The 19,075-nt window shown below is 42.0% G+C and overlaps 1 protein-coding gene across 5 annotated transcripts; it reads right to left on the minus strand.

Moving 5' to 3' along the window:
* Nucleotides 1-450: 450 nt before the first annotated feature.
* LOC6731015 (P protein) lies at nucleotides 451-18,899 on the minus strand. Of its 5 annotated transcripts, none has more exons than XM_044922326.1 (11): nucleotides 14,895-15,042; nucleotides 12,461-12,986; nucleotides 4,440-4,546; nucleotides 3,403-3,547; nucleotides 3,261-3,321; nucleotides 2,150-3,193; nucleotides 1,766-2,095; nucleotides 1,360-1,707; nucleotides 1,158-1,305; nucleotides 1,008-1,101; nucleotides 451-947 (listed from the first exon to the last, which is right to left on the minus strand). In XM_044922326.1, the coding sequence occupies exons 2-11, from the start codon at nucleotides 12,535-12,537 to the stop codon at nucleotides 863-865; spliced, it is 2,439 nt and encodes an 812-aa protein (XP_044778261.1). In that variant the 5' UTR covers nucleotides 12,538-12,986; nucleotides 14,895-15,042; the 3' UTR covers nucleotides 451-862. The 5 variants fall into 5 exon arrangements, with proteins under 5 accessions (XP_044778261.1, XP_016023501.1, XP_016023502.1 ...); XM_016178985.3 differs by having other exon boundaries at nucleotides 14,845-15,041; XM_016178986.3 differs by lacking the exons at nucleotides 12,461-12,986; nucleotides 14,895-15,042 and adding an exon at nucleotides 18,494-18,899.
* Between the last annotated feature and the right edge of the window lie 176 nt (nucleotides 18,900-19,075).

Genomic DNA, 19,075 nt, shown 5'->3' on the forward strand with positions numbered 1-19,075 from the left:
GGTCAATGCATGAAGTGCAAATAGTTTGTGAGGCTGCATCTGCATAATTGCCATTGCAGTGGACTCCTCTTCACTTTTCAATTGTTTGCCTTGCAATTGTTAGACTGCTAAAATTCATAAAAATAAACAAAAAGAAATGGAAAATGAAAATACGCTACTGGAACTATACAAAAAGAAAAACCCAAATAAACGAACGAGCTTTTTAACAATGCATCTGAGTTAAATTTAAATTTGTAATATTTTTGATAGCATACTTTTTTGCTGTTTTCTTTACATTTTGCAAATGTAAAAACATTTATGTATATTACATTTTTATAGAGTTAAGAAAACAACATCATATTTTTATTACTCGAGCATAAAAACAAAAGAAAAAAGAAATAAAACATGTTTGTCGCCATATAATTTTTACATTCCATTAAAAAAAAGTAATAACAATGCTCTTTAAATTATTTGATTTGTTTCGTTTTTATTTGATTCGTATTCATACATTTAACATTTAACAATTGTTTCACAGTTCAGCGACAGTATTAATTGTAAATAATTAATTTATATTTATTTTAATTCTCTTAATTGTTGTTGTTTGTTATGTTATTTATACTACACACTACACTAACAACAACGTGTAAAAATAAATGTATTTTCATGTAATATTCTTCGTTTCCGTTTCTCTCTGTTTACCCGGAACCAACACTTATGGCCAACGCATAAGGAGTTGATTCCCATCTAGCTTGGTGCTGCTTCCGGCATCGAAAGCCGGATGTGTGTGGGCATCCGGAACAGTTTCTGTCCGTTAGGTAACGAGGTACAGTGCGCCTTGTTGCGAATCGACACAGTCAACTCCTTCATCCACGGGGGCCCTTCATCAATGCCACGCGAACAGCGAATGCGAAACGAGCAGGTAGCCCGTGGTGACAATGATGCTGCCGATCATGATGGGAAAGCCAACTCTGTGGGTTAAATAGATGAAATTAGCACAGTGTCCTCTTCCAAGGATAACCCGCACTTACTTGAAGAACTGCAGGAAGGTGAACTTGTAGCCGTGCTGCTCCGCCACGCCGGCACAAACCACATTGGCGGAGGCTCCGATCAGAGTGCCATTGCCTGGAGGAAATGGTAACTATAGAATAATCTGTGGAACATAAGATCAAAGCACTTACCTCCCAAACAGGCGCCCAAAGCCAGGGCCCAAACCAGAGGCTGTAGTGGCAGATTCAAGGTGCTATTCTGCGCCAGTGATATGGTGATCTTGACCATCATCGTGGTCAGCGGTATGTTGTCCACAAAGGCGGAGGCCACAGCGGAAACCTGCCGAGAATGGGGGTTAACAATATGAAATTGAGTTTATGCTGCGAAACTCACCCATAGAATGATCAAAATGGCCACCATCAGTCGCCGATCCTCGCCAACTCCCAGGATAATGCCCTCTGTCATGTTGCCGATCCACTCAATCAGTCCCAGTTCCGTCAGGGCCTCCATGAGAATAAACAGAGCTGCGAAGAAGAGCAGCGTGGACCATTCCACGCGTGCCAGTATGGCCTCCATGTCCTCGATGTCGGCCAGAATAATGAGGAATATGGCGCCCAGCAGAGCGGTCCATCCTAAAGACAGTCTCTGGAGTTCGGGAACCGAGTGCAGGAAAAACAAACTGATCACAAAGAGCAAGGCAGCCGAACACTTGATCAGCAGCGGTTTGTTGCGAATGGGGTACTGCAAATGATAATAAAATATATAATATGCATATTAAGAAGCATATGATATATCCCACCTTTGCCTGAAGATTGGCCAGAGTTTGTTGGTAATTGGGTGCCGGTTCTATGACCGCCGTCATGCGTTTCTTGAGGCTTCTCTTCAAGCGGTTCACCTTCTTCATCAGTGTCTGGCGCACCAGCTCCTCGTCCTTGGAATAGGCCGATAGACTGGCGGCTGCCCGCTTCCACACGTGTATCTCGTGACGCAGTTCCTCCACCTCCGGCGAGTCCTTGAACTGCAGATCACTGATGTTGCGAAACTTGAAACGCAACTGGATATAGGTCTGCACCATCACCAGCAGAACTCCGGGCAGCATGTGCAAGGTAAAGACAGCAAAATTGACGCCCTGCCAAAATATATAGATTAATATATAGATATAAAATCCCATATCCGAACTTACATTCTTGGATATGTAGCTATTCGAGGCTATGATGACATTGGGCGGATCCCCCACTGGAGTCAGTGCACCGCCAATGTTCGAGTAGATGACCATGCACATGAGTATGGGCACCGGATTGAGGCACATGACCTCGCAGAGTCGTATCGTCACCGGAGTCATCAGCAGCACGGTGGTCACGTTGTCCAGGAAGGACGACAGGACAGCGGTGAACAGGCAGAGGCAATTGATTAGGGGCCAAACGTGTCCGTTGGTTATCTTGTAGGCATACACAGCCAGATAGTCAAAGACTCCCGTCTCGGAGAGAATGGCCACCAGGATCATCATGCCGAAGAGCAGCAGCAGTGTCTCCACATCGATCCAGCCCATGATGGTGGCCATCGAGGGCCTGGAGTTCAATGCAGCCAGTATACCAACCGACAAGGTGGATGCGATGATGGCAGCAAAGGTTCGATTCACAATCTCCCAGATGATCATCACGTACAGACCGCAGAGCACAGCCGCAGCATAGATGACTCCATCCCGCTTGTAGATGGGCGACTCATCCACATTCAGCTGCAGCGGCAACTCCCCCTCGATGGAGCTGGTGAACTCGAAGCTCAGTTCCGTGCGATTGGCTTGGGCCAACCATAGGGGATCAGTGGGACTCAACTCGAAGGTACGCTGCTTCTTCGTGTCCCTGGTGGCGTCAATCAGATCGGGATAGACCACGTCCAGTTGCCACACCTGGCTGGCGTTCTCGATGTAGATCTCCATGCCCTCGCCATCGAAGTAGCTACGCATCACCTGCACCTGGAGCTGGGGCAGTGGAACACTCGCGTTGATGGACAGCTCGTTCTCCTGCAGGCGGAAGGGTCCGCGCAGGCCCAGGCCAATCCTCTGCAGACTGGCGGTGGCAATGGGAAACACTCTGGGTGAGCTATTCCTAGGAACACTAATGAGGCTCAGCTGGTCCACATGCTCGTTGTTGGACATCAGGAAGGCGGTGAAGACGCACCAGACCACCAGGAGTACGGCTATCTTGAACCAGATGAGATACTTTCGTATCTGCAAAACAATAGATACAATATCTGATTATATGATCATGCGCAAGCCATTGGTGTACACCACCTACCAAACTCTTGGCATGCGGCTCGGCCTCGTCGTGCTGATCATCGTTGTTATTCTCCAGATCCCTGCAAATGGGCACGGGGAATCACAGAAAACTGGTTGCACTAATTACGTAACTGACAATCGAGGCGCACAGAACTACGAACCTGCCGTCGAGCACCCGCACCTGACCCGCCTCGTTCGTCACATTGATGCCGATCTGTGTGAATGGCTGGTTGGCCAGCGCCGTCTCCTCGTGGTGTCCATTCTGCACCCGCAGCTCCGACTCCTCCGCGTGCAGCTGCTCCACATCTGCAATGTACAAAATAGATGCATTTAAAAATAGTTATCCATGCAGGTCCTTGCCGGCTGATTGACCTAACCCTGCCACGGAATTGGCAAATATTTGTGCGGAAATTCACTCATTTGCTGCTCGCCAAAGGACAACTGGCGGTTAACTGTGTCCATGTCACTTTGGCCAGGAATCGGTTTAGTCCAGCTGCCCTCTGTGACGTGTTTGTATTATTTTATTGGCCCAGCCGCGCGCGGTAATCGACTCGAGGCTATAAATACCCAGAAATGGCCATGGGCGAGCTGGCGGATACATTGGCCAACGCACTGAAGGCTGGACGACGAGGATGCGGAAAAAGGGCACATTAGGAACTCGAAGGTTCACGACACATTTAATTTGGCGCTTGGGAATAGCGAACTTTTAGAAGCCTTATGCTTGTACTTTCTTTTGCTAACATAAATGCAATATTATTTGTATATTTTTGCAGCTATAATGATTCCTTTTGGCTCTCTTGAATCTTCAATTTTAATCAAATTTACTGGGTAATTTACCCTCTAATTTGAGCAACCCAGTCAAGATTATGTCCACTTGCGAACTGACATCATACGTATGCCAGAAAAAGACTGCAACCCTGGCATTATTATAATTTCCAAAGCCCCAAATAGTGGGTCTATCAAAACAATTGAAGATAAGCTTGGACTTAAGTTTTTGGTATGCAAATCAGGCAAAAAAAAAATAGAAAATAAACCCAATGTCAATGCCAAACGCAGACGCAAATGGCAATAAAAAATTCAGCAATAATTGCGGCCATAAAAACGGTGGCCAAACAGCCAGGCAAAAAAAGCAAAGGAATTATGTGATACTGGGCAGGAGGCAGGACACAGGATCCAGGACGCAGGACGCAGAACTTACCGCCATGCAGACGTTCGTGCTCCTGGCGAAAGGAGGCTAGACTGGGATCCTGACGAATGCGCTCCGGCAGAGTCCGCCAGACCTGTAAGGCACCTTCTGTTACTTCGCTGCATGTGTGTGTGTGTGTGTGTGGATGGAGGCAGGATTCCAAGGCAGGAGCAGGAGTCCGAGAAGGAACCGGGTTTTGTTACACATCGGGGAGCAATGAAAAGAGAGAGAGAGAGAAAAGAAATGGGATTTAATAAGATTAACCGGCTTGTGTTTGGAATTTGTTTGCTCAGGTACTGGGCGCGGAACTGGGTGGGCGTGGCTCATTTCGCCGCCCGCCCGCCAAAAACATTCAATAAATTTTTAAGCACATCCATATTGATTTTTTCCGCAGCTCGCGCGTGCAACCATTTCGTATTTATTTGATTTGACTTATATGAAGACTTTAAATCGAAGTTGTTTACCCTAAAAGGGATTTCTCGAGGGTCTTAGTCACTTGCTACATGAAGTGGAAAATCCACTTGTGGTTGCCTCGCCAAATGAAAATCTGCTTAGCTCGAAAGGATTCTGATTGACAACGAATCGGAATAGGCTCTTAGGCAGCTGGCAATAAAATCGGATTTTGATAAATATATTTAACCAATTGGTTGCCAAAAAGTAGATAATATAAGAAGACTGATTCATGAATAGAAGTCAGTTCTTAAGAATGGTTAAACTTTTGATATGCTTATGAATTAAAGATGAATCACCCAAGTAGTCACGTAGTCCCACAGATAACTAAGAACGATGGCAATTCTCATTCTAATAATCCACACAAACCAGCCGAAAGTCATGCCATCATCTGCAATACAGATTTGTAAATCACTTCCAAGAATCTGAGAAGCCGAGCTCAATTAAAGCGCAATGCCAGATGCGACAAGCTCTGAAAGTCCGGAGCGCTTAAAGGTCGTTATCAGTGGAAAAACGCATCGGACCAAACCGAGATGTCTATTTATACTGCTCGTAAAATATTGTTTTCCATTTCAAATGCGACTTTAATGACTCTTTGCCCATAATGACTGCCATCTAGCCAGCTGAGGTCCACCAACTTGATTGGAAGAAGGCAAGGTTTCTGGGTGGGAACGCACCTCGAGGGGTTTGGGAATCGCATCACGTGTGCGGGCTAAATAAATGCAATTTGTGCACTTGGCTCAAGTGGGCACACAAATCTTAATTCAGTCGTCTTCACTAAATTTACTTAGAACGATAAAAAGTGCTCGAAATAAGTCATAAATTATATTTACTTAGCTTTCAATTAGCCGTCTTGATGGACGGACGCGATGTGGTCATGTCATAAATAAAAAAAACAGAAACAGAAACAAAGACAAGACCGCCAAAGTAATGCTGACACTGATTTTCCACCATATATATATATATATATATACACATATTTATACTAGTATATAACTACCTAGCGAGTCAGTCATTTTAGCTTGAACTTGCCTCAATTGCAATTATCACCTTAGACAGCTGTGGTTTTCACAGCTCGTTCATAACTCATAAGTTCTTTGATTGCCAAGCGTGATGAGGCGCAATGAAAGGATGTGTCGCTGGCAAGGATTCACAAGAGAACCTAATTGGATAACAGTCGGATCTATGGATTACTGGGAAAACCCAATATTAAATCACTTTTCTGGGCGGTAAAAAATCTCATTAGCAGTTTACTTTAATCTTTTTGGCCTTCTTAACTTAACTTGCTAATGCCAATTGAAGCTAATCAAATCGTTAGCTTCACTTTAATCCATACAAAATAAGTAGAAATTTAAGCGGAGCATGTGCGAACCTGCTCGAACATGAAAGAATTTGTCAAGCAGTTGCCGCCTGCTCAACGCAATGATTAAATGATTTTGTTGATGGCTCTTAATACTGTGAACAGCTACTTTATGTGACGGCTTCAATCCGCTGAAGTGGGTACAAGTGTCCATGCCAAAGATGGATTCAGCCAGCAGAAAGGACACCCACGAGCAGCAGGATATCCTGTGTGTTAAGCAGACAAGCTATCATTAGCCGGAGCCAAAGGAGTTTTACGCTCCAACGAAGTTCCCGGCAATTTGTTTGCTACACATTAAAAAATATAATTTATACTTTTGTAAATGCATGCATATAAATAAAAAGCTTTACTACAGTTAATAAACTAAGTGAAATATGGTCTTAACTTTTAGCACCTTATGGGCTTGAAAAAAACACACTACTATATCATTAGCTATATAGTTTTTTGTTTTTTTTGCTCTGTAGAAAAGGTGAACCGCTGACAAGCTGCTTAATACTAGAACTCAATTTATTTTCATGCCCCCCACCCAGGGACACATACTCATCCTCGTATGCGTTATCCTCGGCGCTGCTGTTGGGGTTGTAGGCCATCCTTGGCGGGGGAAATTGTTAAAGTTCAGGAGCTTCGCGAAACGTGACACTCAACAAGTTTATATTTTCGTATTTATTTGCGGAATATATAGCGTATTATTATTACGTAAATCTACACTCGCGAAAGCCGGGGAAATTGTGAAATTTCCCTCGTTAATCGCATATTTTTGCGCCGCTGGTATGGATAATGGATAGTGGGCGATATCGGGGAGCAGCGCCGATCTTGTTCAATTGAATAGCGGGATCGCGTTGCCTTGACCGACCACCACTTGTTGCAGCTGCTGCACTCTGCGCTCTTGATTGTCGCGTGCCCTTTGCGGTGCTTTCGCTTTGCTTTGCTCTTTGCCGCCGATCGTGTCTCGGATCGGGCGTCTATATGCGGTATATATGCGTTCGAAAGCTCAAGCGGTACTAACTGCCGTCCGCCGTTTTTTACCCTATTTTGTAGGTTTTAATGCACTCGCTGTCGCTGCGCAGTCGCGGCGCAGTCGCAGCGCAGCGCATTCGTTCGAATTTCAGGCGAAGCAGCGCGGCAAAGAAGAAGGTAAGCACCAGCGCTCATTATTCGCATTTATGCTTTCCCGGCGGCCACTGCAAGTGCACTCGAAAATCAACAGTCAACTCGACCGATCACCGTTCTTACACTTAGAAAAATCCAAGGCATTAAGTATCAATATATGACTTACGAAGAGTAATGACAAACAAAAAAACTAAGTTGCAAGTCAAAATATATGCAAAATCAAAAACAGAGGGGATAAAAATGATTTATTGAAAAAAACAATTTTTTAGTTTAAAGTAAACATCTTAAAGTCATTCTTTCAATATATTTTTTTGAGTGTAGCTTAACCCAAGCATTGGCTCCCTTTAATCTCCACTCCCCCTCCCCCTGCCCACCCACTGCATAGGGGTTCTGTTTTCATTTTCGGCTTCGTCGAGTGCCCTCTCTTTCGCTCAGTGTTTACTCTTCCGCTCTCTTCCGTCATTGTTGTTGTTATTGTTACTGGCGTTGGCTTATTTGCACTTCTTTCAATTACACTTGATTTATCACATTTGACAGTTGCTCTGCGATGCTTTTGATCTTGCGCTGCGCTACGCATAGTTCTTTGGGGACTTATGATCCATAGAATACTTCGGTATTAGAACATTTTCACTTCAACATCTCGAAAAGTAATAAGACCGATAAAACATAGAAATTAAATAGTGATTAAGTATTTTTTTAAATTTATAGAAGTTTGGAACCCATTCGCTGGTCTAGAGTAATAAGACCATTCTTTCTTGTCCATATTCATATAGTATAGTAACTGAATTATTAACAAACACTCTCGAAAAATATTATACTTGTAGCTCACTTGATATAGTTCCAATTATAAATTCTATTTTAAGCCGTAACCCGATACAATTTTCATCAATTTGTTCCGCTCGTTCTAAACGATTTTATGACACGAGATGAGCTATGAACCCGGTCATATAAACACATAGTATAGGTTGATTCTGCAATTTGGCGAGGAAACAACAGCTGCTCAAGGTTCGCTTATTCTGTTAAGGAGCCGTGCGAATTATGAAATACTCGTGGACCGCCGAAATTGGGGGCGTATTCAGTGGATGCTTCGCGGGGCCTTGGAGTTCAAGGGTTCCCCTTCAATTCGCATGCAAATTTGGGAAATTGAGCCAAATCCGAACGCGCCCACGTGATGCGAAAGTCAGCGCGAATATATTCGTTTTAGACATCTCTATGTATATATGTATATATGTACATATGTACATATCCAAGTAATTGAAAGGCAGCCCAGGGAAATGGCGCCTGTCAAAACTTTCAAACAGACGCATTTGAAGAAGATTTTCGCCGCGTAAGCGTAAAATATTTTAAGCTTTTTGGCCAACTCAACAGAAAACGCTGGCTGCTGACTCACTGACGTCACAGGTGTGTTCCGGCCAAGTTTGCATAATGCGACAGGTAATGCTATACTATGCTTTTTCCTCAATAGATTAGAAAATCTAGCCAGCACAGGGCCACAAATGCAATCTGACACCCGGAGCCACCTAATGATAGCCATTTCGTCGCAGCTTGGCTAATGAAAAAGGTCTTCAAGCATGAAGATATATATAATTATATATATATACATACATATATCGCCGTGTTGACCAACTGCCACAAGTGTTTGCCGTGGCCGAGTGAAATGCAATTTAATTGAAACGACGCTGGGTTTCGCATTACGGCGGCAAGTTAAGAGCGCTGGCATTGAAATTGAATGGAAATGGATATGGAAGTAGCATAAATCGAAGGGAAACTGAGGCGCCAGACATTTCGATGGAAAATGGCTTATAGCCGATGGGGCACGCCCCGTCTGAGCCCGATTGTATATATGTTTATTCAGCGGGCTATTCAATCATACAATACAATACATTGCTGTCAATTTCAAGTTCAATGAGCAAATTGGTTGAATTGCAGCTAAGTAATGTGCTGATTTAGCTGTCAATTCAGTTCAACTACGATTAGTTAACACATTTTATTGTTATGTAAGAAACCAAAACAAGGCAATTATGTTTGATGTACCGCGCTTGTTAAAAATACATGTTCCGTAAATAGCTTCTCAATTTAAAGATATTTCGGCCTGGCATTAAAGTTCACAACGCTCGAGTGGCGAAGCAATTGAAAGTGCACGCACTTTTTTCCGTTTGATAAATTGAATGAACACGCGCTCATCAAACGGCTTTCCTCTAACGCTCGGATGTATATTAAATCAACTCAAACTTGCTTAAGTAAGTCGCACTCACACAGATACGCACGCACACATGTGTGGGGAATCGTGAAAGATGAGCCTATACATTATATATATATATATATATATATAGGTCATTGTGCGGCAATGTGGATAACGAAATTAGAGGGCCGAAAAAACGTTATTTCATCCAGTCGGTCATTCGGTCGGTCCTCTTTTCCATTTTAATTTCACTCTTTGTGTTTTTCTACACACAAGCAAAATGATTTCTAAATTAAAAAGTTAAACAAAAACTTGCTTATATTCTAAGAAGTTAAACTAAGTATTTAAAAGCATTAAAATATGAGTAGCATATCTCTTATATTGGTTCCTAAAAGTATGCTATGCAAACTTGACTTGCTCTTAAACCGCTTAAGAGAAGAAAATATTATAAGATATATCAATGCATATATTCATTCTTTTTATAGTATTTATTTCTTAATAAATCTAGCTAACTGGCCCAACTTTTTTCCCAGTGCATGTCATTCGTGTGGCGCTTTCAATGCGACACGCTTCATTAATTTCGAGAAAATTGAAAGCCTGAAACGCTTTGCACTCGGCGTTTGCCATTTGGCGATGTGATGTGTGTAGCGACTTGAAGTCTTATTTGTGTTTATTTTTTTTTATTTATTTTTTTTATTTTTAAATCAGGCTGCGACGGGTGGCAGGCCTCGATTAGCAAGTTAAATCTTTCGCCGACCGTGCGAGTATTTTTCCACTGCAAAAAATGCGAGTTAATTAATTGAAAAGGCGACGTGTATTGCGGCTCCACAGAGTGGCACAGCTGCTCCGCAGAGTGGCAAGTGGGGAATAGCACACGTTCCTAATGGGCTCATAGTCACACGTTTCGACGACGCCGCCATAAATCGAACGGTGACTGAGAATGGCCATTTCGCCAAGGGCAGGGCTAAGTGTGTGGGTGGTTGGTTGGGTGGTTGGAAAATGTGGAGTGGGTTGGCATAGATAGGTTCATAGGTTCAGCTTGCAGTCGAGTGTGGCATGCAAATTGTCGGCATAGCGGTAGTGCTAGCTTGCATTCATTTGCATTTTTAATTTCCACATACTTATTACTTACTCGCAGTGAATCAAACTGCAGTTGTAGAATATTTAGCTTAGCTAATTAGTATTCAGTTTTGTTTAGCTTATAATTTCTTTGGAAATGCTTATTTATAGATATTGTCACGTCATATCGGATTGAATTGCTTGTAGTTTGTTAGCTTAACTTGTTGATTCTTTTAAAGATTTCGTACAGATTTTGGATTTTCTTTTTTTAGTTTTAGTTTTAAATGAGGTGTACGACCTTGCGACCTTTACTTTGTCTTTCGCGGCAAGTGGCAGCTGGAGTACCTTAACCCAATTTCGGCATTAAATGCCTTAATTATTCATGTATCATTTTTATGGCCCTCGCTGTCGTCGACGTGGCTCAGAAACACACATCCTGGCGGGCTCGTAATCACATTTTGAATGAGCTCAGAAGAATGCAGAATCGTGGGACTGAGACTGGGCCAGCATTTGACCTTGGCTGGGTGCACGAGGTCGTCGTCGCAGTTCGCGTTATGCGAAGGAATTTTTACTTTTAGCTGACCCACATTTGGGTGTTAATGGCTAGCCTAAAAATCGCCGACTAGACCACGGGGCGGATGAGCGATGGGTGTGGGCCCACGTTAAGCATACGCAGTGTGGGCAGTCCAAGTGCTCCTCCCAGTAAAACAAGACACACAAATTGAAAATTAATTGCAGAATAATTTGGTTCCATGGCGGACTGAGTTTTCGATTTGTTTCTCGACTTTGTTGATTTTTCTGTCGGCCATTCGCTCAAATAAATTAATTAGTATTTGTCTAAGAACATCTCTCCTTTTTTTTACTTTATTTTAGTAGGTATGAAAAGGAAAAACGAAAAGTTCGAGTCACGTTGCCAGGACACTTTGAGGAGCCATCTGACATCCCGATTGATGGATGGGTACCTGGAATCTATGAAATATTCCAACGAATTTCTCCTTGCCAATTCAATGAAGTGTTCTGTATTGAAACATTAATGGCAACGGAAACAGGACGCCGCACATTTGTCCACATGTTTTGGGCAAACGGAAATTAAATGTCTGACATTAATTTCTTACTTGTTTTTCTCATCTTTTCGGTCGACACATGTTGCTGCCATTCGAGGGAATATTAGACCCGTACACGATTACATGTTTATGTTTATGTTGTGGTCGAGACGGCTCACCGGAACTGCCTTTCATCCGGCCCACTCTCCTCCGGAGTTTCAGGCACGTGCTCCTGGCCGGGCCACAAGAAACCCATATAAACATATAAATGTACGAGTATGGGAATTCTGCATTAGCAGATGTAAGGTAAAACAGGTCTCGCCCCATGAACTTTGGCATATCGCAATCTTATAATGGAAAAGGTTCAAAGGGAAACTTTAGCTGAGACAAAAGGAGCACTAAACTCATACCAACTCATGAGCAAAGAATGAATCTCTACTTCAATAATCTTTAAAATGGGCAAAATGTAGATCTAAGCTAACAATATTTAAAGTTACTTTAAATGTAAAATATAAACTTCAGTTTGATGCAAAGTACTGCATATAAATATGGAAAAAATGTGCTAATGCTCATGGTTAATTTGACTTAACTTCCATTATATTGACTAATTAATTGCTTTTATTAGCTTTAAATATAAGCTGCTTAGCTGTTGTTTCAGTTTTCAACTGATTGCCTTTGAAAGGATTAAAACCAGTTCGAATTTTGCTGCTTTTAAGAGCTTATTAAATAGCTAACAAATTATATAACAAATAATGAAGAAATACATTCTCATTTATTAAATGACTAATTTGTATTAAATTCATGAATTTAATTAGCTATATTGACTTACTTTGGCTGTGGAAAGCGGTCGCTCTTGGTGGACGCCTGTCGGTGGAACCACAGGCGCTTGGCCACCTTCACCCGCATCCTGAATGGCCAGATGTTCTTGCGCTTCTTGTGGATGCCACTGCCACTCCCACTGTGCCGCCGCTGTCTGGTGGTCGATGCGGCAGTGTGGCCCACTGTGCCGGAGTCCGTCGTCTTGCCGCTTGGATGGTTGTTGTTGCTGGTGGTGATTGGGTGTTGGGTGGTGGTGGTGGCAGTGGGCGGTGGTGGGCTGGGCGCAGCGTGAACACGAACGGGCGCAATTTTGACCGAATTCGATGGGTGTTGTTAAATGAGTTAAGCGGGTGACGTCTAGACGCGATGTGAGATTGAACTTTGGAACCCTTTTCTCTATTATTACTAATTATTATCGCAAATCACAAGAACTTTATTTGTGGGCTTTCAGGCCTTTCTCTTGTACATCTTGATGTAGAACAGTGCTATCTTGTGCCGCCGCTTCATATAAACGAATCACGCATACGCAGTGTTGTCTGCCAGTAGTAAATAAATTGATGAATAAAAATAACAGCTGCTATTCCCGAAAAAAGTTCATGGTTGCGTCACGCAGGGATTAATTATTCAGGGTCCAGAGTGACGAAAATAGTCGACCGATAGACGGGCCTAATTGGGAATCAATATTCGTTTAGTTGCTGCCCATGGCCTCGTTTCATCTGGGCACCAAATCAGATGGCACATCAAAAATCCAATCGCAAAGTACAAGGGATGATCACGTACGTCATCGTCCGCGGTCCATGGAGCACGTTCCATCGGTTGATTTCCGATGGGTTTTTTTTCAGACACCCGTATACTAACGTATTAAGTTCTACTTAATTATGGTGTTTGCTGCTAATTAGTCGGCGTACCCCTTCATACATTAAACAATTTGGGAGGAGCGCATAATTAAAAAACCCAGCCCGAAAACATTTCAAATTATGGCAGGCCATCTGGGGGATTAGGCCGACAGGATGTGGCCAAAATTACGGGTCAAATGCAAAGCAGACACGTGGCAAGGACTCAGTGCGGTGGCATGTTTTAACGAAAAAAAAAATATATATATATAATATGTTGCCGAAAATATCCTGTGCGTTGAGCGGAAATTGCTTACATAGATTTCGCTGCGGAATATATTTTTATATATTTGCCAAAAAAAAGAAAATGTTTGCTGCTACATAATGTGTCAACAAGGTGGATAAGTCATCTATTCTATTTTGTGGTTCGTGGAACCCATAAATATTCTAGGAAATTTGGGTCAAGCCTGCTTAAAGCCATTGGCTTAAAGAAAGTCCAACTTGCCTGAGTTTACTTATGACAGCCATTAGTCTAATTAGTAATTGATTTCAGTGAAACATAAGCACTCTTCTAGAACTCGAATGCAAATCAGCTGGAGGGCTGTACTCCACAGACTTTTCATTGTTGTGTCAGCAAACTTTTCGCATCCTGGCTGAAGGCTCCCTAGAATCCTTTGGCAAATTAACGCCACAAAAGTTTGGTGTTGTCGAAAACCCTAGAGCAATCACTTAAAATTTATTTGAGTTTTCCTTAAAAGCCATTTTTGTTAGCTCATAAATGCTATTCCAGTTTGGGGGGCGGGGCAAAAGTGATGGATGCGATGTGTCACATCCAAACTGGCATGAATATTTCAAATGAGTGTCGTGAAAAGTTTGCAAAGCTTTAAAAAAAAAACTAACATAAAAGCCTGACACGCATGGGTCTTCATTTCAGTGTTGCCTACTTTTTGGGGGGCGCTATTCATTTTCATTTCCATTTCCAGTTTCATTTTCATTTTCATTTTCATTTTGAGTTTACCACACGATGATGCTATGCTGATGAATCAATTTGTCCTGCGGAATATATTACTTATTCGCGTGGCCTGTCAGTGGTCAATTATTGATTGGGTTGGGCCCAAAAGGTGCGACCCCGACGAGTATCATCCATAAATTATGAAATATTTGCCAGCAACTGATAGGCTAATTTAGCCCAAAGGACCTGCTCACATGCCAACGAATGCCTGAATGTTTAGCCAGTTGCAAGGATTCCCAAGTATAGAAAACGTACTTGAATCCTGGGGAATCCTTCAATTAATTTATATATATATAAATATATATATGTGCATTGCGGTCACCAGACGCTAGGCAATTATTCAGAAAGTCAGAAGCAGACTAATTACCAACGCTTAATGCAAAGGAATTGCTCCTTTTTGGGCCTAATGAGCAAAATTATCCTGAGGTAATAAGAAACTGGAAATACGCGTGGAACAAAGGAAAAATTTCCATAATTAAATGTGGGTTTATCTCCATGAGATTGTCTAGCTGCAGCCACAACCCTGAACTCTCTTCGGAAAAGTCCCACTTGCTTAAGAAGTTATATTCGATGATAAGCTCACTTTGGGTTTGAATTACTTTTTTTTTTTGTTGTTTTATGCCTCTATTGTGCACTCAGTTGTTTGATTACTATTTATTTGTATAGCTATTGTTTGCCACTCGAACGCGGATTGCCGGACAAAGTCGCACGTCCGTTTCGAGCGAAAGTTGTAAACTGAATAAATCTGCGGACTCGGCGCCGCGTTCCTAGTTATTTCAGCCGGTTACTGCCGATTCCGATTCCGATGCCCATCCGATGCCGATCCGATGCCAGAGGCAGGCGTAGCTATAGCTACTTGTTCCGATACCCATGTTGCTGCTTCGTGCGGCGCCGAAGTCGCAGCTGTTTTCGGTTGAATGGCGTATTGAAAGCGCCGCCGAGAATTGAATGGAACGTGGCTGCTTTCAATAGCTGTTGAATGCCTCGTGTTTTTTTTTTCAGCTGGAATCGCTCGGATTCCAATGGCCAACAACTTGAACTTGTGGCTTTTGGACCGGCAGAATTTTAGTTGCTTATTTTATGAGATTTCTTTGAGAGTATCTCAAGCACAACTTATTTGTATCTGTGGTTAATTATTATTATTATATTATAGAGAATTATTAGAATAGAATTATGGAATATTATTATATTACTTTATAGAACATTAAGTCATATAAGTCTAATAATAACAAATATATTCTGTTACTATTGCTTACCTTTGTTTCTGTCTAATGACTTTAAAATATTTTGTATACAATAACTTATTATAGCTGAATCTGCAATTAATACATGTGATTCACACAATCTAATCATTTGTTTACTCCAACTTAAGCCTGCTAATTTGGGCAAACGAATTAATCGGCAGACTAAATGCTATTCAGAGCTTAGAAGCCACACAAGCAACCGGTCGAGCAATTAGTGCGAATTTAAATCACTTATCATCATACAGCCCAAAAATAGTCATGGAAATGATACGATACAGCATTTACGAGTATGTAACTTGGAGAATCTCGCCGAAAGCTCTCGAGACTTTCGCAGAAACGAAAGTGAAATCTGCAGAAGAAGGCAGCTTTATCAAATTTAAGGCCGTCCGCTTGTTTATTTATAGGCCAAAGTTGATAAATCCCACTGAAGCTTCCAATTCCGACAATATAGACGTCCACGCGCGGTTCCATTTGCATGTGTTTGTGTTTGTGTTTGTGTGCCACAATCTCGTACATTTTTTTGTATCTTCTGTATGGGCAGACAAAAGGCGAGTTTATCAAACAGCTTCTGCTCAATTTTCACGCGTTTGACTGGCAATCCAAATGCGAGACCCAATCTGAATCCCAAAAACCCTAGTGCCACTGACAATGAAACGCAAACACACTCCAAGGAGCTGAAAGTGAACTCGTGTATGTATTAGTTCTCGTTTGACATTTGAGCGACTTTAAAGCTGAATATTAATGCTCTTTTATTCCGCAATTTTCCTCACCCACATTCAATAGGACGATGGCAATAATAGTAATAACGCTGATGATATCCACAGTGAGACGCACTAGGTGTGTTTCTTCCAATAGCAATTGTATCTTCAAGGTCTCTGCGGCTTATCCATCTGAATGATATGGGGCATGGGTGCAGTTGATCGGAATTATATGGGTTAAATGCTATCAGCAGTTACTTTCACTTTACATATTCGTTCTTAATGCAATAAACTTATGAGCTATAGTTTGTTGGAAAACTGTTATAAAGTTATTAAGTACATTCCATTTCATAATAACAACTAATACATAATTCATTTCCACTCAATTGTGCCGCAAAGGTTGGCCCCCATAGACACATAGTACATTCCATATTCAAGCCGGAACTTTTACAGCCCCTAAGCTCATCCCTTGGCAACAGAAAAGTGTATTTACAGTTTGTGGGAAAATTGTGAGCGGAAAGCCCTCATGTACAGGGCTAGTTATTCGCACCATGCCAAACCAACCCACCCACCAAAACTATGACAAGTTTCCACACATGTCTCTACATAGATGTCATCGTGGGACCATCAAACTTGGATTGCATGTTCCAGGAGGGATCACGTGGTTCTGGTTGGACTTGAAACTACTGAATGACTTTTCATTTGCTTGTCAGAAAGTCAGCGTAAAAATGGGCAGCCACATCAAAGTGTTCAGCTGTCAGTGCGAATAACTTATGGCCCATAATCCCAACTGTATTTAACCCATCCCCTCTTTTCTTTAGTAGCCATAAACTTTGCCAATTGGCCAATGGCAATTATCGATGTGTTAGCTGTAATTACTTGGTATCAGCGAATGCAAAAATGCAAATTAATTGCAAGCAATATGCATACAGTACTCAGTGGATTCTACACTTGGTCAAGACGTACTGCTCAGCGTGAGTAAATAAACAATAATTATGTAAATAACGAGCGCTTATATAATAAGCTAAGCGTACTTCAGGTTTGATTGTCAAGAATATGTCAAATGGTAACAAGGTGTCTCAGAAACTAGTTATACGAAAAATAAACTTTATATAAACATATCATTTTGCTGTCTTAAATTCTAATGTTTATTAGTAAATATTTTATTGTTTATGATTCATAATAATATTGTTCCCAAGTATGTTAGTCGACTTCACACACCCTGTATATTTATGAGCAGCCTTCTCCATTGCAACCAAGTGTAACTGCGCTATAAACCAGAGAACTCAGTGATCTACCGTCTCGAGTTTTCCCTTTAATTGTTAATTAACAAGGCGGAACTTTTAATTGAGGACCAACTGCGTATGTAATTCGCATTACCGTAGCTTTTCACTCCACCGATAATTTTGTGTGGGAGTGAGTGCACTAATTTGAATACGACACTTAACTCGAATGTTTAACTTAGTACAACAAACAGCTGCGGAGGCTGTTGAACGGAAATCGAGAACTATAAATAAAATAATATAATGCAAGGCAAGTCAATATTTATTCGCCATTGTTTATTTATAATCTCCACAGTCTCTGTGCACTTCAGTCTATTCACACGTGTCCAAGGTATTACATTATCGATTATAGGCACCCTGTATCGAATGGTAGTTCCCAGAAGCGAATTGCGAAGATTGGCTTGGATATATGCCTACTATTCTTGGAATTATTCACACAAATTCTTAACAACAATACCTTTGTTTCTGGAATTTTGTTACAACCACAGCCTAATGGAAAAAATCCCTAACAAAACAAAAACATGATTAATTCGGATTAGGAGTACATTTCAATCAGAGTTTCGGAGAAAAGCGCATTTATTACTCTGCTGGAATTCCAACGCATTGGAGTATGAAATATACGAATCTGCTGTGTCTGCTCCAACTAAAAAACAAATAAATTGTAATCAATCTCAATGGAAACCATCTGTTGCGGTTCACAGCGGCTTAAGTTCCACAAAATGTCCTCGAGTTGATTTCTTCTCGGAAAACAAACAAGTCGCAACCAATGGACCGTTATTAAGGAGCTTAGCAGGACATTAAAAGGAAAAGTTTTGGGTCCACCATCTCCAGCAGCACAATTAAAATGCCAGGCTAATGAGAAAACGGAACCGGGCAAATCAACAAACGAATCTTCAAGTGGCGGTGGCCAACCGGGCGTATACTTAATATCAAAATAAGCTAACGGGGCGTATACTTGATGCGGCCGACTTACCATTTGCTGCGATGCTTGGCATTCAAGTGCAGCCAACTTATGATCTCCTGCAGCTTCGACTGCCGCTCCTCGTCCTCATCCCGATCGTCGTCGTCGTCATCACCCGGCTGCAGATGATACGGATCGCGTGTGTGGTCCGTTATCATAAAGGTGGGCTTACTGTATCCATAGGGAGCTGTCATGTTGGTTCACCTTAAAAAAAAGCAACTCGATTTCGGCGAAATTTCGTACGCTTGTCACATTTTCATTTGGCCTGCAGGGTCTAAGCCAATTTCCAATTTTCACTTTATTCCTTGGTGCAAATTAATTAAAATTCAGTCAGTCGTTGCTGCCGACTTTCCCACTCGCGGCTGCCATAAAACTGCTGGCAGTCTCCTCTCCACATGGCGGACAGGTCGGGTCCTCCGTTTCACCTCCTCCATTCGCAATCCCTCGTGGCCATTTGTCTGTGAACTTAAAATACAATTTACCTATGGAACGCTGTGGAAAGCGCTGTGGAAAGCGCAGCAGTAGCAGAGCAAATAAATAGCAACAACCACCCGAGGAAATCCCTCGCTGCTTTTCCACTTTGTCTTGTTCCCA

Source organism: Drosophila simulans, chromosome 2L (genome assembly GCF_016746395.2).
Source record: "Drosophila simulans strain w501 chromosome 2L, Prin_Dsim_3.1, whole genome shotgun sequence".
Taxonomy (NCBI): Eukaryota; Metazoa; Arthropoda; class Insecta; order Diptera; family Drosophilidae; genus Drosophila; species Drosophila simulans.